Below are 24,862 nucleotides of genomic sequence, written 5' to 3' on the forward strand. Positions count from 1 at the left end.
CCTTGGTTTGATTTGTCCTTTGTCAAACCCGCCTGCAATTTTCGTCGCGAGGAGCATCCAGCTTTCCATGTACTAACATTCAGTTCAGGCTACCAGTTGCTGAAACGGTTCGCAGCAGGAAACACACACATTTACAGGCTCCAGACCTGGAGCTCCTTCCATCATCGCATCCATCTGAAAACACGATGGAAAACAAAACATGGTGCAAATTTTGTTTATTTTCAAGGTAACCGCAAGAGGCAACAAGGAGGAGCTTTCGCTCATCCATTAAACCCAGGAATATATCACATACAGCTCTGTATCTCGGTCAACGGAGCAACAACTCTTTGCTCCCATCACCAAGTGTCACATGCATGATTCCTCTATACAACAAGAATGCAGGAAGGCAGATAAACAACACGATGCAGCACATTGCCAAAAACCAGATTACTGGCACGCATAAACTGTTCGGATCGAGTTCATCTCAGCTTTTCGAACAAGGAGACATGCATGCCTCAAGTACTTGGCATGCAGTGGCTGCTTCGGCACCGGTTTGGATATGGATATCTAGTTTCACGTAAGTTTACACTAAGCTGTCATTACTGAAGAGAGCCGATCAGTTTCACACACATTGTACTTCTCATAAACTTTGTCGCGGTTGTCATTCCACCATGATTCTGCTTGATATTCTCCAAATCTTCTCCGGCTGCAAAGAATACCTCCGTATCAGAATATGGGGGGTCATTCAAGAATCTTCGAGTAGCGAAGAATGCTTCCATGTCAGGACATGTGGTTATTCAATGAAAAAATTGAGTAACTTGTTACCAATAAGTAGTGTTGGGTACCTGAACCGCACTCTTTTCAGCTCTTTGGTTCCATCGCGAAGAGAAACTAGGGTTAGGTATACTCCAGGTTCATACTGTTCTATCCATTCTGCTTCAACCTGATTATTGGGGGAACCAGAACTTCTCATGTTCAACCCGTGAAGGTTTATTTGGAACCTTTCTGTTTCCCTTAGATCATGATCGTCTGGTCTATATCGGTACCCGATAGGCCCTCCATTAGTCCTCTGTTGCACAGGGGAGAAATCCTTAATACCATTGAGGTGTTCACCCCTTCTCTCTTGTGGAACCATGGAAGGTTCATTGTGGTCGCTTGCTTGATGGACTTGGGCAAGTAATCCACCAAACCGAGCAGATGCAACAGAAGTGAGTGTTTGAGGACACTGAATGCTGCCTGGATTATATCTCATCTGGCTCTCTCTCCCCATTTCAGGAGCTAAAGCACCTGTCAGGCTTGCATGCTTCACATCACATGCTCCTGGAGGAAGCCTTTCAGCCATTTCTAGCTGCCAGAAAAAAAGTAAACGTGAGAAGTGGTTTAAATCATGAACTGCCATGGAAATTTCTAGTACTGTCCAAGAAAAAAACAGGAAACATGTCCAAGCAACACATATATCTGATAAGTATTGCATCGCTTCAATGCAGACCAGGAACTACAAAACTCAAACAAGTTGCATAAGCTACAATGGCCTGGTTTCCAGCAACTCTGGCTATTTCCATAACAGCAATTAGCTTTCAAGAAATGGTCATGAAGAAACATAAGTAGACAATTGTCATCACAACTGAGTGCAACCCTCTGAGAGTGTGCACATATATTCACAAAAATAAACAGCACTGACAATAAATGCTGGCACAGTCTGCTTCTCTGCCAAGTGAAATGCATCACATACTCCAACTTTAACAGAAAATACAAGTCCTAGTAAGGGGTGGCCTGAGGGCTAGTTGGCTAGATGACGCGTGTCTCAGCCAGCCCACCAAGGATCGATCCCTGTCGACCGTTATTGCCTTCAATAAAGACTGGGGGTGATTCCACTAACAATTTAAAATACAAGTTTTTCAAGGGTACAAAATATGTCGATGTGGCCATAAAAGAGGTTCAGAAAATTAGGGTTTATTGCAACGTGAGCAACAAATTTCATGTCAGCACACATCATACACATACAATAAACTAACAACAAACTACTTTATAGATTTGTGACAATGGCTGCAACACAGAATGACCATAGATGGAGGAATGTAATAAGGAATCTAAAGTATATAGGGAACCGTTTCTGTTCATGTCAACTGAAATTAGTAACTCTCCGAAATTTCCTGTTGATGTCAGGAATGAAGGTTTATTTCATGCCAGAAATTTGATATATGGTTAACTCCAAAAGGTGCAAGAAAGGGAAGCAAAATAACTGACAGAAAACAACACTAATACAGTAATACCAACTTCTAAATTGATAATATTGTGTAAGATAAAATTTAAAATGTTACCTGTGCTTTAAGTGATTTTATGACATCTTTTGCAGCCTTCAATTTGGATGCTTCCTCAGTAGCAAGGGTCATCGCCTCATGAGCTTTTGCATCCGATTTCTGCAATTCAGCATCTTGATGTTCACGTTGTTGTCTTAAGCTGTTAACCTGGTCCAAGGACAAGTATAAGAACTCTCGCTTGGTGTTTTCTAGTCACTACAAAAATATAGAGCAAACATACCTCTGCTTGTAGTTTCTGAACCTCTTGCTTTAGAAGTTCGTTTGCATCCCTAAAGTTCTCAAAGCTTTCAGAGGACAGGGAACTCGAATAATTCAGGTATGGCATCCTCAAAAATGGAAAAGTAGATGAGTTCTGCAGGTCAGGTGTACTGATGAAAGGGATGTTTTTCAGCTGCAAAACTGCAGGAACTTGTGACGAGTAGTCAGACTTCTTTGTTTGCTTAGCAGCCTTCACATCTAAATTCTTAATCATATCTGAACTACTAGATGGTGCAACTTTTTTTGAACTACCAGAATCCAGAACTTTACTTAGTTTCAGGTAACACGAATCACATACACGGTATGGCTTTCTGGGATTTGGAGACAATGCTGCTCTTAAAGCTTTTTTTGAACTGCATGCATGGCAGTGCACTAAGCCACAATTGTAACAGTTGTGCCTCTTTCGAGTGAATCCAAATGGCTGTCTACATGCTGAGCACTGAGACTGCTCCATCCCAGACACCCATTTATGTTGACATATTGCAGCCGTCAAGCTTGATCCACAAGCAATGCGTTTTACAGACCTATCCCTCAAAGCTTCAACAAGTGTAGGTACTTTACGGTCTGCAATATCACCGTGGCCCAATCTCCCATTTGCACCCTTACCCCATGTGTAAACTTCACCAGCATTTGTCAAGATTGCAACATGATAAGATCCGCATGCAACCTCCACAACACCACCGCCCCCAAGCTTTTGTTCAACCAGGCGAGGATACCTTCCATCATTATTTGGATTGCCAAGCTGTCCATAAACAGAGCTCCCCACAGTAAAAATGTGCCCTGAAGTAGTCAATCCGATAGTAAGAGTATGACCACATGCAGCCTTATGGAAGTTGTAATCTATCAACGAAGACACACAAGTTGGTATTAGTTTTGAAGACCTATCACCATGCCCAAGGCGATATTTGTCTCCATCACCCCACGTGAATAGCTTTCCAGATGATGCATTTGACTGTGAAATGATAACCTCAACAACAGCAGCAGTGTGCCACACACCACAGGAAACAGAAATTGTCCTTAAACCCTTCAAAGACTCTACTTCCTTTGGGTATGATATTGATTCTCGATTTCCATGACCTAAGACTCCAAATGTGCCATCACCAAATGTGTACAACTGCCCGGAACTAGTTATCAAGGCTGTATGCCATGTGCCACAAGAAACAGCTGATACCTGAAGACCTTCCAGTGGACCTGAAACTCTTTTTGGGATCCAGTGGCTCACATTACTGCCATGACCAAGGAGCCCTGCATTGTGTGTACCATCTCCCCAGGTGTACAGATCACCAGTTGCAGTGACAGCACAAGTATGGAATTCACCACAGGATATTACTTCAACATTGCAGATCGATAATGACTCAACAAGACGTGGCTGGAAAACATTTGTTCCAACCCCATGACCAAGACATCCACTGCATTCTTCTCCCCATGTAAATACCTCTGCTTGTCTTGTAACAAGGGCAGCATGCTTCAGACCACAAGCCACATAACTGACATCAAGCATTACATTTGACTCTAGGGGCTTTGGTACAAGAATATCAGTAGTTGCGCCAGGAGAGTAAGCACTTCTGTCAGAACCTGATCTTGAAGTAGTATCACACATGACTTCCCCCCAGACATAAACATCCCCAAATGATTCAGAATCATCACCTCCAGAACCTTGGCTGGATGTGCTAAGCGCACTGGAAATACTGATTCGAATGTCTGACGAAGAAACACTTTTCACTTGCATATCTGACACATCTGTCCTTTCTGAATATGTATATTCTCCAGAAGAACGATCCTTGGTAGAGTTTGCTGAGCTCAATTTATTCTCAAGGGAATCTGAGGTAAAAGTAGAGCTACTGCTTAGGCTACTATCTCTTCCACACTGCAACCAATTCATAGGAAAATGTTTATGATTCTAGCATTTCAAGATGTAATTGATATTATTTATCTATCTGCATGGGATAAATAAATACAATAAATGATGCACCTGAAAACAGATAAACAAGATAAGTGTTTCACATTTTTATAAGGCATGTGCTGCAATATCAGCAATTACTAGCAGAACCACAAGATTATCTAAAAACTGAAACCTATAGCCATCTTAGGTTGGATGTCAAACTCTAGCAACAACTGATAATGCCAACTCTAACAACGAATATAGAGTTAGACAATGGCAAAAATGATCCCCCAGGACCCCAACAACTACAGCTAAAGAGCATTAATAAAAAATCTCCATGGGACAATGAAAAACACTATTTCTGTAGTAATTACTGATTAGACATTATGCTAGTTCTGATGATTTGAAGCTACATATTAGTATGAGAATAGCTGTGGAAATTTGAGCAACAAATAGTCAACATTAAGATACTAGAACATAACTATATGAAACCATGGCTCAAATAATGGTATGCAATCAAGGCCATGTGAAATTAATGACAAAAATATGAACAGAAGTGAACTCTGTTGAAGCATAGAACTTACATCAAAAGAAAGACCGGTATTGTGCATTCCATCTATGTGTTGGGACTGGGATCTATGCTGTGCTGGAGATATCAAGGCATTAAGACCGGTAAACCAAGCATCCGCCTCAACTTTATCCTTGCAGATCTTTGAAACAGGATTGGAAACAATTAGATGAAATCTGTTCAGAAAGGAAAGAAGCAAGAAAGCTAAACTGATTCTCGTCGTAATACCAGATCAAGAGAACGCTTGCCATCATTATATATGAGTGAGAAGGATAAATGGTCCTTTTCAGGGAGCAGAAAACGTTGAAAAACCAGCTGAAAAACATACATGTTAACAGATACAAAAAAAAACCTTGAAATGAAACATAAAAAAGATTGTTTAAAACCTCCTTACCGTTCTTTGCCCCAAGAGAATCCTGGACACGGAAGCTAGTTTCAAACTTTTCTCTTTGTTATTTGAAACCCAAATAAGAGTTGATTCATCCTATAGAGCAGAAAATGAATTTATGCAGGTACATACAACAACTACAGGGGCAGCTCCAGTTCTAAAATGCTTCGAGGCTTAATTGTGCAGTGCATGAAAAATGAAAGATTAAGATCTACAAATATGAAACGAGACAGATACTATGGACCAATTGAAGAAAAACAAAGAAGAAGCTGCAGTGGACTTACATTTGATAGTCGGAAGGGAGTAAATTTTGGCTTCCCTTTGCGACCATATTTAAGCAGTTGGGTACCTTTCTTTAAAGCAATAAGTGCCTGAAGAATTCATGAGGATGATCAGACAGTTGTGAAGAATTGTAATTAGTGCAGATTATGGATAGCACATTAACACAAATTCTTCCAAGGAACTTGAGAACGATTCCTAGAAATGTCCTTCTTAATACTACAGACTTTGGTTGCACCGATGGTAATGGCAAGTTCCAGGAGTTTCCCTGGCCTTTTCAATGAAAACAGGAGTAACCAACGGAATGTCGTATCATTGTTTTCTTCATTATATTTTGATATCTTTTTCGCTAACATGGAAAGGTACAGCTGCAGTGTAATGTATCTGGCCATGTACAAGATTTTACTCATCCCAGAACATCCAAAAGAATATGAATCACAAACAGGAAAAGGAGATATCAGAACCATACCAAAACAGAGAAATAATGGCTAATATGCAGATAATGGAAGTCCTTTTCTTTCCCCTTGCAATCTTTGAAGCACATTAGAGTTGTGCAACATAACCATGCCTCAGGTGTTTACTTAGAATGATTCCATGGGAGCTAGTCCAAACAAAGGGGCGTGTCTAGCTTACTACTAATTATGTTTTTATATCTCATAAAAGATGCACTAATCTTAAACCCTGATCCAAGCAGTTTAACTATGCCTTGAAATTCAAGTTTGTATCTTTTATCTCGCAACCAAATCTCAGCCAATCCCCTGACCGCCACGGCGCCGGTGCGCCGATCCCCCAAGTGCCGCAGCCCCCACCTCCCGCCTCGGCTCCTCGAACTCGACGGGGGTCGTCGAACCGGGGGGAAACGGAATGGGCCGGCCTCGCAGCTGTTAAACCCCACTGGCCACAGCAACGCAGCATAGTAGCGCGGTCCACGAGTTCTTCCTCCTCCTGACGCTGGGCGGCTCGGCTGTAATTCCATCGCCGCATTGCTTATTAGCCGCCCGGCCGCCAGTAACTTTCCTCTGGCGACCGGCCGCCCGGGGTTGCCCTAGTGCGGCATCCGAGCTTCCCAGAAGCTCCATCCATCACCACAGCGCTCGGAAAACTGTGACCCTAGAGCAGCCACATCCCCACACCAAAGGTTTGGGCTTGGCAATAATCAATCACAGAGCTCTCGCCGTCTCCCGCATTGGCATTTCGCGAGGGAGGTAGAAGACAAAAGGAAGCACGAACCAGAACACAAAGAGGCAACAAAGCCGAAGAGGTGGTGGCGGTAGAGATGAGAGGAGGGGGCCGACCTTGTCGATGTCGACGGGATCTGCCATTCCATCGGCCCTCGGGTCGTCATGGACCTCCACGCCGGGCTGTCATGAGATCGTCCCCTCGGAACGAAGTCCACACCAAAAAGTTTGAAGAGTGGAGACGGAGGCTGGGTCTGGAGGGTGGTGAGAGCACAGGTCGGCGGCAGCGGAGGTTGGTGGTTGAGCTGGTGGTGGCCGGCGGCGAGGCCAGGGGAAGAGGGGAGGGTGGTGGTGGAGTCGTGCGGGGGTGGAAACCAGGAGGGAGCAAACGGAAACACTCTTAAATAAATACTCGTCTCCCTCTCTCTGCGAGTCTGTGTTTTGACGCTTCCTCCGCGTCGCCGAGCCGCCAATGCCCAATGGCAACGCAACAGAGAAGAAGGGAAGGAAGGAGACCGGGAGGGGAGGGAAGTATTGTGGCTGGCTGGGTCTGAACGGGAAGCTCGACACACACTCTCTCTCAGCTGAGCTGAGCTAGGGAGCGCTGCACTTTGGAATGAGGGGTGATTGGGCAATCATACGTTACCTAGTAGTACAAGATCACCAGGTCAGTAGTGCTATGGAGGAACGGTGGAATGGATTGGATATTTGGATTGGAGGAAGAAGAATGGGCTATGGCAACGGCGAGCAACTTTTTTGTTGCTGTTGACCGTGTGTCCGTGCTGCACTGGACCAAAAAAACTCCACTTCACCTGCTCATCCACGATCCACCCACCTCCCTGAAACTGCAGAGACAGGGAGGGAGGCCCCGCCCAGAACGCAGGCAGAAAAAGAAAACGACGACGACGTGCAGGGAGCGCCGATTGCCGTTGGTCGCCTTCGACGCATGCTCCGGGCGGGTCCATCTCCACCTCCATCCCCATCTCCGTCCCGTTTGTTTTTGTCCCGCTCTGTCCGGCGGGTGGGCCAGGGAATGTTTGTGCTCTTTGTTTGCATCTTCCGGCAAGGCAATCGGCATCACATTGGCAATAAGCTCCATCGATCGGCAGGCAGATGGAATAAGCACTCACACTCAAGGTCTTGTTCGCCCCGTCCCTGTCAAAACAGACACGACAATTTTTGGCTCTCCTCTCCAAATTGACACGAGGTCAAATCCCTGTCAGGAGGATTCAGTTCCATGGTGCTACATACAAATGCCAAAAGAAAAGACGAGAAAAGGGCCCAAACGTGGCCATATCCTAAACAATGAAGATTTAAAAGGTGAGGAGCATTGGATCACGAGTGCTACTCTACCAAACCAAACCAAAGCGTATGCTTTCTGTCTTTAGGTAGGAAGAAATTTAGTTAAAATATGTTTTATTTTATATATGATGGTGATTGATAATATTGTAGATTTGGTTAGTCGAGTTTTAGATTATTTGAGCTTAGTTTGAGTATTTTGATTATAAACCAACTGGAGTTAGAGTTGGAGAAATATATTTGATTGTCTCATGATAGGTAGGTGACGGATGTAACTTGATGGTCGACGGCGGGTGATCGGGACTAAACGGGTGCTTAGTGCCGGACGACCAAAGAGATCGGACGGAGTTAAGGATGATCCTAACTGTACACATGAATGTCAAGCAAAATATGAAACAAAAGATGAAGACAGCATATTGACAAAGTCAAGCGAAAATGATGCCGGTACAAATGACAAGATGGTTCGAGGATTAAAAGCAGGAGAGACTTATCGGCGGCTAGGATCGCAAGACGGAGTACACGTGTCGACATCAGAACGCTTGCTTAAGGTGTAAGCAAGTGACGAGTCACGTTTTGAGAAGCGTGCAGAAGGTTTCATGGTTGAGACTTATAACCGTGCAATGATTGGAGGAGTATGTGGCACCATCGAGGAGCTTGCATCGAGGCGAAACTAAGTTGTGACGACGCCATAGCCATTTGATAGACGGAGCAAGAAATTAACCAAAATACTCTTGGTAGGTAGGAGTGTACTGCAAGAAAGATGTGTTTTGATAACAAATTAGGAAACTTAAAGATCAAGTTTTTCAGCCTATAAATATAAGGATATAGCTATAGTAGAGTTTGAACCAGTCACTTGAGTCACTTGTGCCACCCATTTAAGATCCTAGCGCTAGTATTTAAGAGGAGATGAGAATGATAGCTTAGCCTATGTAATGAGTGAGAGTTTTTTAGAAAAAATCTTTATAATTCGCGTAAAATAGGGTTTATCTCTTTGAGTAATAAAGTTTATATTTTTATATATGTTTGAATTCCTCTTCTTCTGGTCTCTCTATTTGTTTTCTTGTAATTTTTAATTTTTTCGGTTGTGATTTTCTTGTTGATTTTCGTTTTTGTTTTTGATATGCGATTGTTCAATATTGGGAGTTGTTTTTCGTGTTATTAGAGACATAAATGTTCATATTCTTATGTATTTGAGAGGATCTTGAATCATATTGTCTTTATACTATTAATTTGAAGAGTTGCTTTTTTATTTGTGTTTTTTTCGTTCTTAATTCAAGTTTCAAGGTTTTTTATTAAAAAGATATAAAATGGTCTTAATAGAGCATATAATTTATATTTTATCGGTACATTTATATTGCTGAAACTTTTTTCTCACTCTGTCTTTCTAAAACTTATATTTTCGTTTATACGTTTTTAATAGTTTTAGATAAATCAGAAGTAAATTATCTATTTCATAAACAATTTATAAAACGAGACTATTCAACACCTTTAATCACCGCTCTCATTCCGGGAGCTAGCTAAGATAAATCCTCCGGATTTTGACAGAATTCGGACAAACAGCCTGGTCCAAAAATCCGATGCTCGCTCGATTTCCCAAGAAACCAAGAGTGCTGCGTGCATATCCCATCCATGCTTGTCCTCCATGAAAATCAAACCTGGTTGTCGCGTTCCTATCAGCCGCAGTACTCTTTTCTATACTAGTCCGTACCAGTCAGTCCTGTGTGCTTTGATTTGGACTACTCCTCCATTAGTAGCAGGTTTTGTCGTTCGTCATCATCTGAGTTCTGGGCCACCAATTCTTATAGAAACCAAGTTAAACTGCAGAGCGCGGCTGTTTTTGAGAAACATATATATAAGATTAATAGAATTAAAAACATTTCATTTTATATATTTCACCAAAGGAATCATTTTTAAAACCTTTATCTAAATTATTAAAGAATTTACATATTTTTTATATTAAAGAAAATCTATTTTCTGGATTAAACAATTGCTGGGGGTTTTTGCAAATCTAAATTACTGTTGGGGGGTTTTTGCAATAAAATGGTTTATGGGGGGAATCTCAAAAATAGAGTGACTTATGAGGGATTTGTGCATTTTTCCCTATATTGAATGATGTTAGTGTCACATCACATTGTACTCACCAAAGAACGCCAAACCAAGCTGCACTGCACTGATTGATTCATCAAATTGACACGTTCTCTCTCTCAAATCGACTATTCACCATGCTGGTATGTATGATTTCGTATACAGTATGCATGCATGTATGCTTGATCGTCTCGTCTCCATGTACACTAGTGTATGTAGAGTGCATAGCCCACACTGGTCGTGGACACTGCAGGTTCAACACTCTTGCAGCCTGTGCTTCTGTAATGGACCGACGTTGATCATAAGGAAGCCTGTGCTTCTGTAATAGTACACATGATTTCTATAAAAGTATTGTGCAGCTTAAGTTTATCGTGTCAAGCAGTCAGTGAACACAAAACACAAAACACAACACATGGATATCAGATGATAGAAGCTATGATATCCAACAACGACAAAGAGACATCAACAAATCTAGAAATCGACATGACATGATATAGGATTGAATCAATAGGGAAAGTTATGGGCGTATCGAGCTTAGACTACACAACTTAAGGTCATGATGTCAGGCATGCGTTGGGGTAAGACGTGACTCGCAGCCTGTAGACGATGCAATGACGATCTCCAACTATGGCTAAGGGACATGCACGAAGTCGTGGATCGACATGGCAAAGCATGTAAGCTGACCACACATCTTGTATGCGCGATAGTAGGTGGACGAGGAGTCGTATTTGACTGAGTTCGTTGGGGAATTTAAAAATTACATAACAAATTATTACCATACAGTACAAGATTATGATATCAGATAGGTGACGAGGCAAGCCACAAATCATAGACTGTAGATGATTGCGTAGTGACCTATATTGATGACAAGAAATACCTAGGACATTGGAGCTAGGCTTAGAAGGAAATTATGAAAATCCAATGCCCTTGAAGGGATCAAAAGATATTCATCAAGTCATAGTTAAAAGCGATAAGATAAGTAAATGTTGTCTCTCTTGGTTCCTTCTGCCCTTCTGCAGGCTTGATAAACTAGGGCATCGCATCGTTGAGGTGTCCACTCCTATCCTATGAAGTCAATTATGTAAATGTCGAATATTTAACTTCAGGTATATACGTATAAAGAGTATATTGCATATGGACACAAATCACACAATATACCATGCACATGTATAACAACTCTAGATACTGCAAAATCAAATATGCGATATCTAATACACCCAGAATCTACAAGACGTATACTAGGAAGATCTTGATTGGTTGCCCAACTCAATAACAACTAGTATCCAAATTGAATTCATCTGCTTTATTACGGTACACAAGATGAAGGACTCCCTATCGACTACGACTGAATATGAGGTGGCACATCAGCTCTATATAAAGCGAGGACCTAGACCCCTGGGAGGAGAAGCATCTGCAACTCGGTGTAAGCACCAAGACCATAAGAGATACTCGATGATATCATCTTTAGTTTAGCTTAGGTCCAATCTATTCTCTGTAATAGGTCTAGTACGAGGAACCATCAAAATTGTATTCTAATTAATCATTAGGTCGACCATTTACACAATCACGACCGCAAAGATTAACCATAATCCAATCCCAGTCTCAATATGTGTTTTATGCTCAAGATCGAAACACATACCTTTACAATATGATTTACCAATATCAAGATATAATAAAAAATAAGTAATAAAATTAGATTATAAGTCTTTAAGTGATTACAATTTCACAATATTTTATATAAATGAACACTAGGAGGATACAAGATAGTTTCATCTCCTAGTTGGTTACAGTCACTACACAACGGAAATAACACATGAACGACAAAAGATTGGTAGCGCTATGTGCCCATGAGCACCACCCCAAAAGAAATCTCCCAAACTGATAACACTACTCTTTCCCATTGCCATCTTCGACAGGCGTGAAATAGCCGAACACTAACTCTTCCTCGGTTGAAAATAAAGCAGTATGAGTATGAAGGTACTCGCAAGATTTAATTTATAATTGGTACTTATAATAACCTGACTCCAAGGAGAATACATTTGAGAGTGCGTATCAAGGAATCGACCATAAAAGTTAAATGAAGTTCATATGCAAAGCAAACTTTGACTCATGGTGTGAGCATCTACACCTAAACAATAAACAACCTTCTGTCTTGAGATCATTGACATAACACATCTATCATTGGAACCATTTCAACTTCTTTTCAACATCACCATCCATTCCCAACATACCATGACATCATCCCATATCGAAAACTCTACAATTGATGCAAATAGACAGAAGCATGTTCATAAGCGAGAGTGCAACAATTCAAATTGTTCTTATACCCTATAGGGGTACATCTTTACCCATACGACATGAGGACCATTCGGCTTGTGCTGTTCGCTAAGGTACACATAAGGGGTACTCGTGACATTCTTTTCCAATTGAGCTCCGGTTGTTTGAACATGCACTTACAGGTATGGAGGTCCACTAGGGTTACTCCCGGAGTACCCTAGATACGTCTAATGGTGTGGAGGTAGCTAAAACTACTACTTGAGTAAACTAGATACCTCTACAAGTCTATTATACCCACAACACCTTTAAACATTACCCCTACAAACCTATTATGCTCTCAACACCATAGACCAACAAGTCAAAAGGTCACCTACAAAAGGTATTTAACTTATCTTAACATTATCTTAACATTATATCGACATATGATAAGTATGGAAAGTGCTAGAGCTAACTACAATAATGGACAGTGCTTAAATGATGCAAGCAGTCTATGACATTTGGGTTCCTCTCCCGAGCCATTCCTAGCACCGCCCACATCTCGCCTCATTCTCATAACTCATAAATCCCAACATCATCATTATCCTTGCGAACAATAATAAGCCCTAAGCTCATGAACAATGGTCGAACCACCTCTCGACTTTTACCGATAACCTAAGCTTGCTAAGTACATCATATTCATTTTAGGTTTGACAATTACATAAAGACAACCTAGGTTACAAATGATCAAGAGATAACCAATGTCAAGGTAGGGCGATGCAACAATTAGAATCTATCCATAAAAATCCGACATCGACTAGCTAACATGCATAATATACATAAAGCACAAATTATAAAATCAGACATCATACGATCCAAAGTAATAGGTAGAGTATGCTTAGATGCTTGTCTTATTGCTCAGTTTCACAATTAACACCCACAAAGTCCGGATCACCCTCGATCATGCCCGTGTCATTCTCCGGCCCTTCGATCTCTAAGGAGAGCGCATGCAATGTGTTGAGCATGAATGATGTGGAAAGATATATGCTACTTGATGTGTGAAAATTTAGGATGTAGCATAACAACAAGCTAAAAATATAAAGATACGAGAACGAAAGACGAAGTCTACAGTCTAAACAACATCGAAACTTGTGACTAGAAGTCAGAAGTTCCAGGTTGAACTTGGAACTTCCGGGTTAACCTTCGGACAAGGGTCCTTGGGTTGCAACTTTTGATAGACTTGGAAGTTCCAGGTCAAAGTCGGAACTTCCAGGTTAGGCCAGAACATTCGGACTATCTTCCCGGCAGGGGCTCTCGGTTAAAGGTAACTTGGATTAATTCAGAACTTCGGGGCTAAGGCCGGAACTTCCGAATGTTCGGAATCTTCGGGTGTGGCTCCGAGTAAGGGCTCTCAGTCTGGTTTTGCTCGGTTTAACCTGGAACTTCCGAGCTATACCCGGATCTTTCTGGTGGGGGTTCTTAGGTAGTTCTAACTAGAATTACCTGAAACTTCCGGATTGTAACCTGAAACTTCCGGGTTCCTACAGAACACATTTTTGCGTTGATTTGTCGACCGATTCATCCTGCATGTTAAAATCTAACCCACACAAGCATGTAAAAGGCACTAAAGTAAAGATTCTAGACCTATTTTACTCACTCCACAAGCACGAACACTAGTCCTTGCTCATCCAAAAATCTTATACTAGCTCTATAACCTCAAGAACACTAGTGCTTTGCCATTTCTCGATCGCAGCTCCCAAACTCATCCAAAACCGAACTTAAAACGTGCATTGCTACCATAAGATCCTAGGAGACTTACCCTACATTCTTGCCAAGGTTGGTGATCGTCGCTTGGGTAAGAACCGGAGGAAATGGCTTGGACAAGAGAGACCAAAGTGCTGAAATTTCATAAAAAAGAGGGGTGATGAAAATAATTTGCAAGACCTCTAAATCTTCATGTATGCATGAAAATCTTGGATGGATGAAGAGCTAGAGAGGTGGAGAATGCAAGGGCAACACACACATACCTTGCTTTTGTATCTTGAGGTGGGATTTTGGGTGGAGAGTCGAGGGAGGTGCTTGAGGGAGGAGGAGAGCAGCCGCACCCTTGTGCTGTTCGGCTTAGGGGTGAGAGGGACAGAGTGAGCATGTGAGAGAGAGGGAGAGGGGGTGGGGTGCTGCTGTTGAAAGGAAAGGAGAGGGTTGAGGTGTAGGGCTGGCTAAGTGGGTTCCATGTGTTAGAGAGACCATCATTTCTAGCTACGAATATTTTTAAGAAAATATGTGCAACGATTACAAACAAGATGAAACTATTTTAAATGGATTCACTTCACATGCCTATGCGTGACTTAAACTAGACGAAAGCTCTAACGTCGAGTATTTTTATAACTCTAAACAAAAGTTAAACTGTCATTTAAAATAACAAACACTCGTCATATGCTTAACAAATAAATATAATATTCATGATGCATGATTATGTATAATGACATGATTACAAAATTGGGACGTGATATCTAGACATATTACTTGTACTCGAGAGAATACATACACATCACTATCCATACAGTACGTAAGGTATTACTCCAACCAGAGGCTCGAACCTGTCTAATCACGTGTCTCAATTTGTGTTCAATCTCTAATCTCAAAGTTGCCATAGTCAATTACAGACATATTATTAGGAACTAATCTTCGACAGTAAATACTTATTTAAAGTAGGTATACATGTTTATCAATTGTGCGTATCGAAGTGCAGGACACAAGATTTTATATAGATTTGGATCTCTCTTAGGATAATAACTCTATATTATATGTTGTCTTAATTAATATCAGGAGAAGACAATTACAATGAGAGTGTGTCTAGATCTGCTCATATGAATCTCGGTGAGTTTTCTCGTGATCAAAATTATGAATATCTTATCAGATAAATCTGATTATGACTTGAGTATGCAGTGGATCTCATTAGATTGTTTATGCTTATGTTTGACTCTATATCGCTTGGCTTACATGTTTGACCCCACTTGACGTTCCTTATTACACTTATAGATTTTATTATCTAGAGAACGTTTTTCTAATTTGAGATAGTTTCAAGCGTGTGTAATTCTACATATGTCTTATTTATCTTACCATGGTTATTAAAATTACTGTGCATGGTAATAGATAAGTGTATGATGATAATCTATTATTAAACTTTATTATATTTTTAATATATCTTTAATTATTAATTATCAAATCGTCGTCAGATATTGTCGTCATGTTTTGTCTTTTCATTCCGAACGGAGGAATTACTGCGTACCAGCAACTGTAAAAGTAAAAAAGAAAAGGAAGAATCCACTCCTGTATGCCGATCGGGCGGAGTACCGAGTACCAAAGCCTTTGACCAGGTTCTTGGTTTTGGTTCTACTCCACCGTGCAGTATCGCATCCTCGGGTCCTCCGCTTCGCCGGAGCGGGGTCAATCAGGCGTCCCATCTGTGTGCAAGTCCCAACTGAGCTGAGCCTGAGCGCCCCTGAGCGAATGGATCAATCAGCACCAGTATGTCTGATCGATGCATGGCTGATCGCTCTTCACTGCCGTCTGCTTGGCCGGTGTCTTGGGCAGGGCCTGAGCCTTGCATGCACCTGTGTGACTGCGACCGGGACCTGGGTCTGTCCGGTGGCGCCACTCGAGGACACAGGAGGCAGGCAGCACTGAGCCACGACCCTGCCGCCGCGTCTGATCACGCAAAGCCAGCACGGCGACTGGGTGACCTGCCCTGCCGGCCGTCGCAACTGGCGGTCTCTGGCGCCCGCAGCTCCGTCCGGCAACCGCGAGCCACGGTCAAGGGCGCCAGTGACTCTTGGACGTTGGAGTAGCTTAGGCAAATTAAAGGCATAATTAAGCCAAAGAACGGAGTTAAGAGATGAACAAGATGGCATGAAGGCTCCTTGTCTTCCGTGCAATCTGCACTACCGTCACTCATCATACATATGCATGTGGAGGAGTATTATACACTGCCCAGCCCCGTGCCATCAGCCATGGCTTGCTGCACGTACTGTGGTGGTTGTGTTGGACCGGCCGTCCCATCGTGTCGTCGTGTGCGCGCGCGCTTGCTTTGACCGAAAGCCTCTTTTCTTTCTTCAGCACGATCTGCATCTGCATGTGCAAGAGGGACTTGTGCAGCCCGATGCCAGGCAGTGGCAGCAAGAGCACGTACAATGCGTGCTAAGACTGTGTCTAACGGTTTTGTTTCAGGTATCAAAATTCCTTAACGACAGGATTTTTGTTCTTTTCAGTTTTTTAACGGTTTTTTCTTTACGGTTTACGTCGTGAAGGAATTCTCAGAGTCATTCCCTCTAGATCGGGATTCTCTCTTATTTTCCTTCGCGATTCCCCTCGAAGGGAAGCTGTTGGAGATGAGAAGAAATAAAAGGAATGAGAACGGAGAAATGAATCGAGAAGGGAACGAAATAAAGGGAATATGGTTGAAGACAGTCTAAGAGAAAGTGTTTATAAAAAAATTGATTTTATAGCACAGATATTTAGATGGATATTTATTCAAATATCGTTATTTATATTAGTACTAATAGGATAGTTAATAATATTTAAATACATATAATTTTTTCCTTACATTAAAAATTACAATTTTTATGTAAGATATTTAACACTATATTTTCTTAAACACCTAACGTTATTCATGCCTTACCTCACTTCAAGAATGGCACACCGTTGGAGCATGCATCAACTAATTACAACATGACAACTAATTAAAAGTACTCTCAGAACACTGCAACCTCAGTTCTTTTTTGTTCCCCGAACAAATCAATCTCAGTCTTTGCCCTCTCAGAACAGTTTGGACTCATCAGCTTTCTTTCATTTTATCCCCTCAAAAACCAGAAAGCTCGACACTTGCCAATCAGCTGTTGCTTTTTTTAACGAGATTAGCTAGTTCTTAATCGCCTCAGATTGTACTTATCTCTCAGTCGATTTTTTATGTTGCAGTAGTGATTTTGTTTGTTGCAATAGTTCTTTGTATTTTTATATCAGCTATAATAGTTTTTTATATGTTGCAATTAGTATTATGGTATGTTACAGTACTTACTTTTTATGTAGCAATAGTTTTTCATATTTATTATCTGTTGCAATAGATATTATTGTATGTTGCAATAGATATTTTCATATGTTCTTATTTGTTGCAATAGTTATTTATGTTTGTTACAGCTTCTTGTCTTTGTTGCAATATTAGAGAAACGGATATATATAATTCTTATATGTTATAATAAGTATTTTTGTTTGTTGCAGTAGTTCTTTACGGATGTTGCAACGGTTAAGAAAAGTAACAGAGAAAAAAAAGTAAAATCTCAGTTACCTGATGTGGAGACAAACCATTTTTTTTTATTCTATCTCAAAGAGGATTGAGAAAGACTTGTAGCTTTGTAGGCCAGTCAATAATATTATGCATTAAGAGTGCGTTTGGTTAGAGGAATAATAGGTGGATGGGATATGGTTATTTATGTTGGTAAGTATAAGATCATTTAAGTTGTTTGTTTCATCAGGTGGGTGAGATGAATAATTTATGTTTGATTGGATAGACGAGGGTGAATGTGATGATAATAATTAACTTAATTGTATCTTTTAATTTTAAATAATAATAACTAGCCATACACTAATCAATGTGCACTAATACTAGTTAACACTAATTATTACTAATCATGCTAATTATCACTAATGATTTTATAGCCTCTTTAACAATCTATGTCAGCTAGTATAAATGTGTCCATGTTAGATTTTACCAATGTAGAGGAGAGAATAAATGAAGAGAGAGAGAAAATAATAGCTACTCCCTCCGATTGTAAATATAGATCGTTTTAAATTTGTGCACAAGTATTAAGGAAGTAGATTAAATGATCTTGTTGCCCTTTATTTATTTTACATTAGAAAAGATAACTCATTAATTTGTGAGAGTGGTAGCATTTATTGAAAATGGTAAGAAGGGAACAAAAGAGAAAAAAATACATAAAAGTTCGAGAATAACTTATATTTAGAGAATAGTTAAGGATGCTAAAACGACCTATATTTGTAATTAGAGGGAGTAGCAGTTAATAGATTGTCATTCAATACAATAATATATTAGTAGTTGGACTTACACTGACTTTGTAGTGAGTGCTGTAATTAGACTATTAAGGAGGTTGCTTACAGTGTCATCTATTAGTGACATCTACCAATATTATAGATAACAGCTATCTATATAGTTAGAAACACTCTTACTAGTTAGTGATATTTAACATGTTTTGTTACACTAGTTAACACACTAAGTAACACTTATCGATTATAATCTTATAGTAATAAATACTAATTAGTAATATAATATTATAATTATTACTAATGATTAAAAATAGATAAGGTGGGCAACTTAATTTGACAAAAAAACCGTCTCACTATATCTTACATATATGAAAAATATTGATCAAAGTTGATGATCCCATCCCTGTCCAACCAAACACACGTCACTGGCTCAAAAAGGCGCATGGGCATGTCCCTTGTATCCTCGTCCCTCCATCCACGCAAGCAAAAGCATCCATAAAATGCCATCTTCTTCGGTTCTATTCCCCGACACTGATTTCCTGTATACAGCTTTGTAGGTAGCGATGTGACAATGGCGGTTTCGGAGGTTTCTTGTTTCGCGTCTACGCTCAGAGTCTACTTCAATGCACGCAGCGAACGTGCTCCTCTTCTTTCAGACAAAAATCTAAAGATAGGTAATAAATATTATCATATTTATTAAAATGGATAATATATCAGTGTATTTATAAATCTAAGTACATGTATTTGACACTAAAAAAATCGATTTCGGTACCTAAGATATCGAAAACTCCTGTATTCAGCACCTGGGGTGTGGTGAACGTGTCGTATTCGGTACATCATGTGCTAAAAACTCTCTGTAGAATATGATGAACAATGTCGTATTCAGTACCTCAGGTGCCAAATACAAGCCGACCATGCTTCGTCCTTCACGTCACGTCGTGTGTCATTTTGGGGCTGAATAGAATACAGTAGCATAACTTTATTTTATTAGGACACAAGTATAAAGAAATGAACTTGATGAGTGAATGTGTGTCATTTCGTGTCATCTTTCTGTATAGAGTACAATACTTAACGGTGATAGTAGGGCTGATAGAGTGCACTAGCACAATTTAGTTTTATCATGGCACGAGCGAATAAATAAAGAAAGAAACTGGATGAGTGAGTGTGTGTAAATTTGTTTCAACGTAATTTTGTCGATATTTTATTATTTATTTAATGTATTTGTGTAGGTAACTTTTTTAGGGAAGTGATTGTAAGACTCCGAACCTGAGATCCCCTGTACCTCCTATATGAGTCCCTGTATCAAGTAGCTGATACGAATAATATAATAATAGTAGTATCACAGTTAAACTTTGTACATAAGTATTATGATTATGAGAACAAAAGGTTACAAACCGAACCATATATTACAAACCTGGCCTAATGGCCAACGAAACACAGCATAAAGCAAAACCCCAAGCCACAACAGCGAGGGTGCGAACGTGACTTCTAGGACTACTCTTCATCCTCTCCTTCACCTCCGGCGAAATCGGCATCAATTTCTTCATCTGAATGACAGAAAAAATAAGTACAAAAAGTACACAGCAAGTCATATACTACTTCAAAGTGTTTGATAGATACATAAGGGATGAAACAAGGACAAGTCTTTACGATTTAATTTTAAACATAAAGCAGTTTTTATGCAAGTATTCCTTTGTATTATCTAGATTGACTTGAAAACAGTTTTGAATAGTTCAAATCAGGTAACAGACTATATTTGGGGGGTTTCGGTCCTGGGAGGGGCTACACCTCGCTCTGCAGTCTCTATTATCATATCTGGTGTACCTCTAATACCACACAGCTTCTAGCGAATTGAGCTAGAAACCTCATCACACTGACATCTAGTCCACATACTCACTTATCAAGACACACATGTCCAGAGTCTAGTCAAAATGGTTACTACTATCGCATATCTATGACCGTGGATACGGCTATTCGAATAGGTTTACACTCTGCGGAGATTGTACAACTTTACTCTTGCGATATGCTCAGCCTCCAACCGTTGCAAGTGGAGGAGCGAATCGTACCGAGACCCTCTAAACAACTTTACTATTGGGCTTTTCTACGAGATTTACTCCCAAGCACTAGAGTCCATGTATTGAAGGCCAATCCCCTTTTTAAGCATAAGCCGGTACTAGCAACCTCCAAACAGAGAGACATATGGTCACTTGACTACTCGATGCTCTCAACCTCCTAGTATGATGCCCAACTCAATCTGGTGAAGAAGAGGTTAAGTCCTGCTCATTCAGGATGCATGGTTGCACGAGGTGGCTAAGCATGACGACGTAATGACTCGGTCCTTAAACGGCCAGGGCATGTATCTTCCGTCAATGAATACCACAGAGGTAACTCAAGCCCCCACGAGTATCCTCATCCAGAGTACTACTCCACCTACCCCCGTCAAAACAGTTTTCACCTATTTTTACACATCACCCTTCACATCCCACACGACATCAAGGACTTCACAACCATCACGAAATTCACAACCATCAAGAATTCATGGTATATGCGTTATCATTGATAACAATAAATCTTATCTTCGAGAAGAGATATTTTAAAAGCGACGTCTTCAAGGAGACGTATTCAATCATAAGCATACCAGATATCAAGACGTTATATGTCATTAATATAGATAACAACATACAATTCTAGGGTGATATGTATTTTTTATGATAACATTTACGGCATGGCAAGTATTGATAGGATTAACTACTACAAGTAGTTTGTAAAGCGCAATGCATATATAACATATGCGATATAAGTCAAGTTTTAAGTTAATCATGTAGATTAATTGAAAACATAGGTTCAATATAATCAAGGAGATAGGACTTTTCTTCTCTGAAGTTTTCCTCAATGTCTTGGTTGAAATCAGGATTTTCCTCGCTCTTGATGCTTTTCGCGCAACACTCGCTCCTGACAATCAGTAACAAGCTATACTAGAGAAGAACAGAATTTAACACCAAATGAAAAGCCAAATGAGTTCTAATGGATATCACACTTTGATAGATGGGTAGATTACGAATTTAGATGAATTTCAGCGAAAGAATCATCAAAATCGGAGCTAGAATGGAGAAGTTATGACTCATGGAAGATTTAATCTAAATTAAATAAAAAATTACAAAATTACACTATTTATGGGTGGGGCCCACATGAAAAGTAGTCTAGGCCCACATGAACAGTAACTCAGTGGGGGCTCACATGAACAATTCCAGCTGGCTGAGATGGGCTCGGATTAGGTCGGGCCTGGGTCAGGATGAACCGGGCTGAGGTTGGGTTGCATAGCTTAGCGGGCTGCAGAGCTAGGCCAGCCCACTGGGGCGCGACCTTCGATGGCTGGGCCGGCCTGCTTGGGCAGCGGCGAGCTGGGATGAGCCATGGCCCACTCGGCCAGGCCGATCTACTCGAGCGCACGGGCGTGTGGGCGTGCTGGTGCAACGCGAGCAGCGGTGAAAATGCATCTAGGCCCTTTGTGGGTTTTGGCTAATTGATGACAAAAAATTAAGTGACTAATTAGTTTATCGAGTTTATGAACAAGTTTTAGTCCCATTGAAAGGGTTAAAAGAAGTCGACGTCCCTCAAAAAGAAAAGAGAAGCGGCATGAAGAAGCTCATAGGGTTTAATTTGTTTTACTTTTGAATTTGGGTTTAGGAATGTTGTACTATTAAGAGGGATTCATTTTGGTAGTCTTTCTAGTGTCTCAATGCTCAAAGTATCTTGTTAGAACCAAAATTTGATAGACATAATAACTCACGGACAACAGGAAAAAAATGCAGAGTTGTCTGAGCCCGGAGTTTACAGGTTAGTCCGAAAACTCCAGATTCTGTTAAGTATTCTGGAGTCTCCGAGTAAGACTCAGAGAGAAGGTCTCTATCTGGCTTTATGTCTGAGCCCGGAGTCTCCGAGTGAGAGTCTCTGTCTCGCTTCAAAGCCTGAGCTCGAAGTCTCTGGGTTAGCCTGGATACTTCGGATGCTGTCAGTGTCCCAGAGTCTCCGAGTGAGACTCCGAGAAAGAGTCTCTGTCTGCCGAGGGTGCTAAAGCTGGAGTCTCCGAGTTTGTCCGGAGTCTACAGGTCCTGATGCTTCCGGACCTTCCGGGCATCCTCCGAACTAGTATCTTGGTCGTTTTTCTCAAGTGTTACCCGGAGTCTCCGGGTGAACCCGGATACTCCGAGTCAGTGTAACGGCTAGTTTTGACAGGTTAGGTGTGTGTGTTTCTGTGCTACTCGGAGTCTCCGGGTGAATTCGGATACTCCAAGTCTGTCTGAAAAGCACAGTAACGACTAGTTTTTGGGGGAAGGGTATAAATACCTCTTCATCCCCTCCATTTAATGCTGCTGAGCTACATGTGAACCAACCCTCTCAAGAGCATTCAATAGCCCTCCTAAACCCCTCTAGTGCTTGATCTTTGCAAGATTTGAGAGTTAGGGTTTGGGGAGTGAAATTTAGAGCAAGAGAGTAACAAGCAAACATTTGAGCATTTGAGTTCTTGTCAAGCTGCAATTTGTGTTCTTTACTCTTGAAGCTTCGTGCTTCTAGATGGCAAGAGGTCACCCATAGGCGCTTTTTTGTGAGGTGGCCGAACTTTGAGAACAAATCTTGTCTTCATTTACTTTCTTGCACTTTACTCATTCAAATTGTTATTTGGGGATTTGCCTCGATATTGTTGCTTGTCAGTATTTGAGTGCAGGTTATTGTTTAAAAGGAGCATATATATATTATAGAGACTGTGGTAACTCGTAGACAATATTAGACTTACTTAGATTTACTTTGATTTCAAGTTTCTGTATAGTCCGGATAATCCGGGTGAACTCGGATACTCCGGGCCGGATTGAGCCGGAGTTTTCGGACACTATCTGATCCGCTGCAGAGTTTTAATTTTTAGAAACAACTATTCACCCATCTCTAGTTGACTTCAAGTACTTTCAGGCGGAGGGGAGGGGAAAAACGGCCGACGGCGAGGAATCCGCTACAGCACGCACTGGGAAGCTTGCCAGAGTTGGGCGACGAGGTTTCATGGTGGCCGGCGATGAGATCAGTGCCATATGGTGACTGGAGAGGGGACAATGGTCCAGAAAAATTTGGGCAGCACCTCCATTGCACTGGGAGGTGCCAACCTGCAAAGAAAAGAGGCCTAGTGCCTTTAGGCATCACGGCACGATGGCCGGCCACAATACAGAGCAAAAGCACACTAGCAGTGGACAGTTTCACGACAGTGGAGGTAAAATGCTACGGCTACACGCGGCTACGAGTGAGAAGGAGCTACGGGGATGCCTATATGCTATCTATGTGACCTTATGGGGGGACTGGAAGGCTCACCAGTGTTGAGACGGCGAGAACTGGAAGGTGGCCGGGGGAGCGATGATGTCGAAGTGGTGGAGCAGCTTGGTCTTCTTGTGATGGCGGCTCCCATCGGGCCTCCGACGAACGTGCGGCGGCACAGGGGTAGCGTCTTACTCCTAGAGCTCCTCGACAGCATGTCGACGGTAGCTCGGTGACGACGAAGCTGTGGCAGAGAGAATGGGCGCGGTAGCGGCGAAATGGGAAAGGGGGAGGGGGAGAAGGAGTCGGGTGTGCTATTTATAGACGGAAGAGGGGAGAGAAGTGAGCAGAGAGAGATGGTGCGGCTCGTGACGGCATGCGGCATGGGCAATAATCATGGTGGCGAGGTGGCAAGACGATGCCCACCATTTTCTCAGGGCGTAGGCGCTCTGTGCCATCCATGTGCGTGCGCGGGGCTTTGGGTTGCGGGAGAGAGAGAGAGTTGAAAAAGGGGGAGGGAACATGCCGCTCTCAACCCAGGTGGTCATCTTTTTTTACGTTGAATACTACTATATCTATAGTTCATAGCAAAATTTCAGTGCTCATATTTTACAATGTACTATTAACCTATTTATAGATTACTTTATACTGAGTGAGCTAAAGAGAGAAAATGACTAATATACAATGAGTAGAAGATACTAAAAAGATTACTCTATTTGACTTCATAGCTACTTCTTTTCTTTAACTAAGGACATGGGTTCTTATACGTACTACATTTTAATAGATTGAATTAAAATACTAATAAAATAGGTGCACACTACTATTAATTAAAGAAAATTCAATTTGCCATTTTCTGTCCAACCAAAGTTTCGTTTGAATCTTTCTGAAACTAATTTTTTATTCTTTATCCTTTTTTTTCTTTCTCTTTTTCCTCTTATTACAGCGACACCCTACTTACACCTATGGAGAGCATGCACGCACTAGGCCACCACCCTACACCACCACTAGCACAAA

General features: G+C 41.3%; 1 protein-coding gene across 2 annotated transcripts; it reads right to left on the reverse strand.

The window, feature by feature from the left end:
- Positions 1-218: 218 nt before the first annotated feature.
- Positions 219-7,679, reverse strand: LOC133925307 (PH, RCC1 and FYVE domains-containing protein 1-like). Of its 2 annotated transcripts, none has more exons than XM_062371223.1 (9): positions 6,971-7,679; positions 5,681-5,767; positions 5,403-5,492; positions 5,237-5,323; positions 5,025-5,150; positions 2,521-4,425; positions 2,301-2,399; positions 825-1,327; positions 219-685 (listed from the first exon to the last, which is right to left on the reverse strand). In XM_062371223.1, the coding sequence occupies exons 1-9, from the start codon at positions 6,995-6,997 to the stop codon at positions 568-570; spliced, it is 3,042 nt and encodes a 1,013-aa protein (XP_062227207.1). In that variant the 5' UTR covers positions 6,998-7,679; the 3' UTR covers positions 219-567. The 2 variants fall into 2 exon arrangements, with proteins under 2 accessions (XP_062227207.1, XP_062227206.1); XM_062371222.1 differs by having other exon boundaries at positions 2,301-2,447.
- Between the last annotated feature and the right edge of the window lie 17,183 nt (positions 7,680-24,862).

The sequence above is a fragment of the Phragmites australis genome, chromosome 7 (genome assembly GCF_958298935.1).
Source record: "Phragmites australis chromosome 7, lpPhrAust1.1, whole genome shotgun sequence".
Lineage (NCBI taxonomy): Eukaryota > Viridiplantae > Streptophyta > Magnoliopsida > Poales > Poaceae > Phragmites > Phragmites australis.

Bases quoted from the DNA above. Each gene is read 5' to 3' on its own strand.
- LOC133925307 (XM_062371222.1), bottom strand. From the start codon at position 6,997: ATGGCAGATCCCGTCGACATCGACAAG. The intron at 5,151-5,236 runs GTATTACGACGA...CCTGTTTCAAAG, and splicing joins GCAAGCGTTCTCTTGATCTG to ATCTGCAAGGATAAAGTTGA. The intron at 2,448-2,520 runs GTATGTTTGCTC...TCCTTGGACCAG, and splicing joins TTCAGAAACTACAAGCAGAG to GTTAACAGCTTAAGACAACA.